The 6,658-nt window shown below is 47.9% G+C and overlaps 1 protein-coding gene across 1 annotated transcript in view; it reads right to left on the bottom strand.

The window, feature by feature from the left end:
- Positions 1–1,078: 1,078 nt before the first annotated feature.
- Positions 1,079–6,658, bottom strand: part of COL13A1 (collagen type XIII alpha 1 chain) — a 262,813-nt gene continuing 257,233 nt past the window's right edge. Inside the window, 3 exon segments of the mRNA XM_011372185.1 lie at positions 1,079–1,090; positions 1,197–1,235; positions 5,228–5,314. Of these exon segments, the coding sequence (XP_011370487.1) occupies positions 1,079–1,090; positions 1,197–1,235; positions 5,228–5,314 (138 nt within the window).

Below are 6,658 nucleotides of genomic sequence, written 5' to 3'. Positions count from 1 at the left end.
CTTTAACTAAGTCTAGGGGAACTTGCCAGAGGGTGAGGCATGGCCTGAAGGGTGGATTCTTGGGGAGGCATCTCTCCTGAGTGCTGAGCTTTCTTTTCTCTGGTTAAGGGGGCTTCAGGTACCTGAGTGAGTAGATGCTCCTGGGGTCTTGGTGGTTTCATTACTTTTACCCCATCCCGTGAACTAAATGAGATTCTGGGCATTTGGCACAGAAGAGCATATTGTAGGTGTGACAGTATGCTGTCACTGGGACAAGACTGGATTAGGGAAGCAAATCCACCTCTCTTCCTACTGGCTAAGGTCACATGAAGTTACACTGGGGTCTCCAAACCTATTGTGAGGATGAACCAACACCTCGAGACCACATGGAGAAGGGCTGTGAGAAGTCCTCGAAGGGGAGGCAAAGTGGAGGCAGGTCGTGGAGGGACAGCATGGCAGCTGCTACCTTTGCAGGGGACCATGCTGGGCTTCTGGGTTAGCAAACCAACGGCCCTGGTCAGGCTGGAGGGCCTTGTGCTTTGGGGGCCCTGGCTAAGTGGGTGATTGCATGCAAGGGCATAGCCCTGTGGTATCGGATGGCTTTAATGATGGCAAATATCGAGGCAAGTGTGAATAAGTGAAAATTTATTGTTGGTGGCAAGTCTGGGCTGCAAGTCTCACATGCGGAAGCATAAAGCTCAGACAGCTTATGTTAAAGGGTAAAGAGGTGAGCTGGCCAGTCTCTCTGCAGAGAGATAGAAGCCATTTGAGTTTATAGTTTAAGTAACTTAGATGTTCTATGTCCAGATAAATGTCATCATATGGCTTAAATGACCTTGGATGAACACTATGAGTATAGCTAATGATAACTAATTTTAAAACTAATTAAAAAAGGTCTAGAGCTCCTTGGAGGAAAGGTACTATATAAATTAACCACACAGCTATAAAGATATCATCTGTGTGACTACATGGAAATTCCACAATCTGTTTTGCCGAAGTCCTAAAAAGCATTTTTGAAATGTTCTCCAAGTGCATTCAGTACATGGGATGTTGAACGGGCACCCTGCCTTTGGGACTGTTTCCTTTTTTGACTGATGTCTTACTGCCTCATCTGCAGACAGGCCCAGGACAAATTGCGCATGCTTATCACACTGTTGAGGATGGAGCCCCAAGTACACCTGTGCCCCGAGGCACTGCAGACCACTGAGGGGCCTTACCTTGTTCCAGCAGCCCTGGACTGGTAAGCCGTCTTCACCCTGCAGTGAGGAGGGAAGGCACATGGCTCAGATTCTCCCTGATGGCCCATCAAGCAGGCAGGAGGGAGGGAACAAGGGCCACAAACATTTTAGCAGCTGGTCAGGATGTCATCCACCTACTATTATCTATTTCTTTTCTCTCCCCCAGGGCAAAGCCTCAGAAAAAGGCGGGGAGCAAGTCTACATGTCTTTCCATTGACTAAGGTCACATGCGGTTATAGTGCAAGGCCAAGAGGGGCTGTCCTAGCCTGTGAGGTCAGAGAGCAGAGGTGACCTGATAGCCATGGGAAGAACAGCCTAGAGACCCCCTGGTCTCTGCTCTAGCTATATTGAATGCTGGGTGTTCATGGGCAAGTCACTCAGCGCTTGGAGGCCTCAGATTCCTCCTCCGTAAAACGTGGAGAAGGCATAGCTGTGTGTAATGACAGCTAAGATGCCCCTCCAGTTCTCCTATTCTCTTATTTTCTCTCCTTAACAGTGGGAGGAGATTAGGAAATTCCCATATGCTGATCAATAAGGAGGAGGAGGGTGTACGAAAGGACAGGCAACTTCACAGTATTGCAACATGGCCCTCAGGTGCCTTCTGCAAGGCAACAAGGGCTCGCTGAGAATTTTAAGGGAAGAGGCAGCGGAAGGATGGGAATCAACTGGCTGCCATTATCCCCTTTGCTGGTGGCACCCATGGAGCACCTGCAGCCTCAAGATGTCCTATCTTCTCTGGCCCTGATGTCCTGCCTCTCTGTCACACCCTGGGGGAACGTAGGAATCTCTGAGAGATAAGATGGGAGGTGGAGACTGAACCAGGGCAAAGGTATGGTTCTCTGTTTACATCTACTAGAATTACAGCCTAGATCCTAGAATTCCAGGCTCCAGGGCAAAGGAAGAGATGTACACAGGGTTTCAGGAGACCGGAGCAAGTGGTCCACCCCAACAAGATCGAATGGGAGCCCTCTGTGCCCTGGACCAATTTCATCCACCCATGACAGGTGCTTAAATGTCTCACCTGGCATTCAGCAGGCAGCCGACCCAACACGGAGGGAAGAAATCTAGTTATTTTGTACTAAAAATTATGATCGATATCTCCCCCTCCCCCCATGTCCCCAATAACACAATGCAGGGAAAACAGTAATGAAATATAAAGGGAAGAAAAGTGCACTCCATAGCAAAATTAATAGACAAATGACACATCAACATGGGAGGTTATTGGAGAAAATGCCAGTTTGCATTAAGGGTCAAATAAACTTGACCTTCATTGTCCCCTCTGGGTCAGGGAGGGTCTGCAGGGGGAGGTGGTATGTTCCAGGACTTCATAAAGACCTTCTGCCCACTTCCCCAGCCCGCCACAATGTGCCACTTCACGCGGACTCTGGAAAGGAGAGGAGCCTCCGTGGGCCACAGCGGCGTTCCCATTGGCACACGATTGGTGGCAGAGGAGAATGGTAACGTGTGAGAGAGAAGCGGGGAGGCCAGGGTTGCAGCCGGCAGAACTCAAGGTGCTCAGCTGGTGGGAGGGATGTGGCAGAGGGGACACCTGACTGATGATTAACGGAGGCGCTTTGGAGGTATGGAGAGATTCCACAGCTGAGAAACGTGTCTGTGCGTGCTGCATGCTCGGGGTTCAAGAGGCTGGGCCAGTGGTGGGGCTGCGGGTGTGGCGAGCAAGGGTTTTAGAAGTAAGCACAGGGAGCATGCTACTCCGCATGCTTATTCTGGTTCTCCTTTTGTCGTTGTTCTTAAAAAGTCTATGAAAAATCCCTTGAAGGGATTCTATGGTCATCTCTCAGGGTCACACAGCATATTTTTAAAATTATTTTTTCTCTTTTGTTCAAAGGTAATTCCTGTGTGTTTCCAAGGTGGAGATGTGGGGCCAGGAATGCTCATCTGACCGTTAGTTGTATGAAAATAGGTCCAAGAACTCTGAACCTCCTGGGGAAGTTTAGGAGAACAGTAACCTTTTGAGCTCTTTGGCTTGGAGTGAAGTACCATCTTCTGCCTCCCTTGCAGGAGTTGAAAGGGAAGCTGTGGAGGCCTGGAATGTCTCTACCTAGAGAGGGACTGGGCCTGGTGGAAACAGAACTGCTGCCACATAGTCTGGAATATGCTTGAGAGAGGGGTCCTAAATGTCTCCCTTCCCTCCCTGCCTCTATGTCCCCTCCTTTCTTTCTTAATTACATTTTCGGCCTTTCCACACTCTTCCAGACTTTTCAGTAGTGAACCAGCTAAAGGTGAAAGAAAGAGAAACCAAGAGAAGGTCTTGTAATATCTTTTGGGATTTAAGCAAAAAGGACAAACCCTTTAGGATCTAAAATACTGATCCCCTAGATCAGCCAGTGTCACCAGGGCAGCAATCCCAGACCTAGTCTGGATGAACGGGCAGGGTGACCACTTCCTCTATCTTGGTTCTAGAACTTCTCAGTGTACCCCGTGTTTATAAGTATGCCCACATGTCCCCTGACAAATCGTGAGATGCTGAAGCAGAGAGGGATGTGAGGCCGACTCAGGCATCTAATTCACATGTTGTGCCAGGTGCTAAGCCAGTGCTTGCCAAACTAACTGCAGTGTTTGCAGAAAGAAAAGTCACTGTTCCTAAGAACTTGTCCAGAGAATCCAGTTTCCTAGTTTTCTCTCTGGTGGCAGATTTGTCTGGTGGCAGTTTTGAAGGGAGGATCGGGTGCAGCCAAAGCTGGCTTTAGGTGTTGAGGGATGGCCCACATTAAGGTGATGTGCTTTTGAAGCAGCTGCAGGAGGAAGCCAAGAAAACATCCTGGCAAACTTTGCATGCAAAGAGGAGGGCGTGGTGGGAGCCCCTGAAAACCAGACAAGGCAAGGTGACCTTTGGTGTCTACAGAGAGAAGAAGCAGGAAGTGGAGACTGGATGGATGGAGCAAGAGTGTGGAGGGCAGCTGGAGAGGCACGCAGGCATGAACCACACACGTGGGAAAGCCCAAATCGGCCATGCAGGCAAGGGAGGGTGATGCCATACCAATGGGCACGGGGCATCCAGTCCGTCCAGCCCTGGTAACCCCGGCTCCCCTTTCTCTCCTTTAAAACCTCGGTGTCCCTGTTCACAAAACCAACCACGATGATTATTCAGGTCAAGGCTGGCCAGCTCCGATTGTGGAGTGGAGAGGCCCAGTCCTACCCTGGCCAGGATGCAGGACCTTAGAGGCATCTACAGGTAGGGTCTCAATCACAGTTGACTCCCAGCTCCCAAGTCCTATCTTTATGCTCTCTTTGGCTTCTGGGAGGGTTGAGCTTTGAAACATACAACAGGCCCCTCTCCCTTTACAGACTCACTTAAAGTAAATACAGATGAACTTCAACGTTAGTGAATCATAATTTTTCAGAACCTTCGAATGGATTGCGAAGGCACTTGAGAAGCCCAGTGGATGTGCCATGGATCATTCCTTATTGGCTTGCTTTGGAAAGCTTCCTGGGGTGTCTGTCTACCTATTTTGATCTGCAGGTTTTAACTGGGTGGCTTATGGGCATTGGGAGACTGTGTATTAAAAGCCCCTTTTCTGGCCTTGTTCTGCCCAGTTGGGGCACAGGTGTCCCTCAGGAGATGCTTGGGTGTCCTGCATCCTGACTGAGTGAGGATTCCAACAGCTTGAGCTGCTAGCCACAGAACTGGCCACAAAACGAAGAAGGCAAATGCATGGCTCACAGATGCTATACTGGCTTCCAAAGCCATCTTGGAGCTAAGATCCAAGGCCTTTTCCCAAATCCCTTTCCTTGGGGTCTCTCCATTTCCACACATCAATTGTTCTGTGTCTTCAAAGGAAAGGGATTTAGCCAGAATTATTTGCAGCTGTGGTTTTAGGGCAAAACCAACGGCAGGCAGCATTTCACCGGCCAAATACAAAGATAAATTTTGGTAGCATCGGTGTCGTTATTTGGTTCTCATCTTAGTTTATTTGCCTTCTTTGTTTCCAGCTTGCAAACTTCAAGGAAGAAAACCAGAACAAGACAAGTGATAAATTTAAACATACCAATGGACAGGGGGCATCTAATCCAGGCGCTCCTTGGTCTCCCTTATCCCCTTTAGGCCCTCTAGAGCCTTTCTTCCCCCTCTCCCCCTGTAAATAATGGTTTAGTCCAAGAAAAAAAAATAACATCAAAACTTTAGGATCATCCATGTGTTAAGGTTAGAGATAGAAAAAGAAAAAATTAAAGTGGGAAAAATAGCTTCTCTCTATTAAGATGGTCTCTCCAGTAGGATTTGGGGTCACTACTCATCCCTACCTTTTTAAAAACCAGAGGATTTGGCTAAGGCTGGTGAGGAGGGAGCAGGGAAACAGTAGGGCTCTGAGGTAGAGGTGAAGGGAAATGCAGATGGAAGATACTGGTGGCCAGCCTTGCTAATACTGAGCCCAGAGTGGGTCTGTGATGAACAGGGAGACTCACTTCCTTCTCTTTGAGGGTCCATTTTGAGGTCCAAAGACTTTGGCCTGACAACTTGTTCCAACCGGTTTTCAGCCCTTTGATATTCTACTAGGAGGCAAGGCGATTTTGTTTCAAGCCCTGGGGTGTATGTGTGTGCATGTGAGTGTGAATAGGGCATCCATAATTGTGTGAAACTACAGGGTTGTGCATGACTGTATGTATGTCTGTGTGCATACATGAGTGTGTGTATGCGCTTGGGCATGTGTATACAAGTGTGAGTGTGTACTTGTGCATATGCATACAAGTACACATGTGTATGTGTGTGTCCAGGGCTCACGAGTGGCCTCTGGTTCTCAGATCTGTCTTCCCATTCTATGCGTGTCTCTGGTCCATCCTGGTCTGAAGCTACAGGCGGCTTATTTGTACGTGGACAAGTTAGTTCAGGAATTCATTTGTTTTTGAAAAGTGTGTTTCTAAACATTGTTTTTCTAAATTGAATCCTATTTTGTATGTGTCAGGGTCACTCTTCATTTAAAGAAGGGCTGTGGAGAATTCTTTGTAATGAATTTGAGTTTGAATTTTCATATATTAGGTTTTCTTATATAACGGCCAAGTGTGCCCCTGGAGTGCCTTTCTCTATAGGGCACTTCTCTATGGCAGGCCGATTGATACTTCCACAGTGTCACTCCAGGGCCACAAGATCTTGATGGCAAGTGAAATACTGATGTCAGGGCAGGTTCTGCCTATAACAAGCGGTGTGACTTCGGGAAGTTATTTAACCTTTCTTAGCCTCAGTTTCTTCACCTATAAAATGCAGATAATAACACCTGCCTCAAAACTTTGTTGTGAGGCCTTTGGGCCTATTAAGTGCTTAATAATGGCACATACTATGTGCTCCGTAAATGACAGCTGCTTCATAATGATAACAATAATGATCATTATTTCTTGTTAGCCAGTATGAGGGCCCATCTGCTGCCAGAGATATGGTCTTGTGGTGTCTACTGTGCTCCAGTAATGGAAGGCCAAGGGTTCATTAG

The sequence above is a fragment of the Pteropus vampyrus genome, unplaced genomic scaffold (genome assembly GCF_000151845.1).
Source record: "Pteropus vampyrus isolate Shadow unplaced genomic scaffold, Pvam_2.0 Scaffold202, whole genome shotgun sequence".
NCBI lineage: Eukaryota > Metazoa > Chordata > Mammalia > Chiroptera > Pteropodidae > Pteropus > Pteropus vampyrus.
Note: the sequence above shows the minus strand (reverse complement) of the source record. Positions and strands in the feature narration are given on the sequence as shown.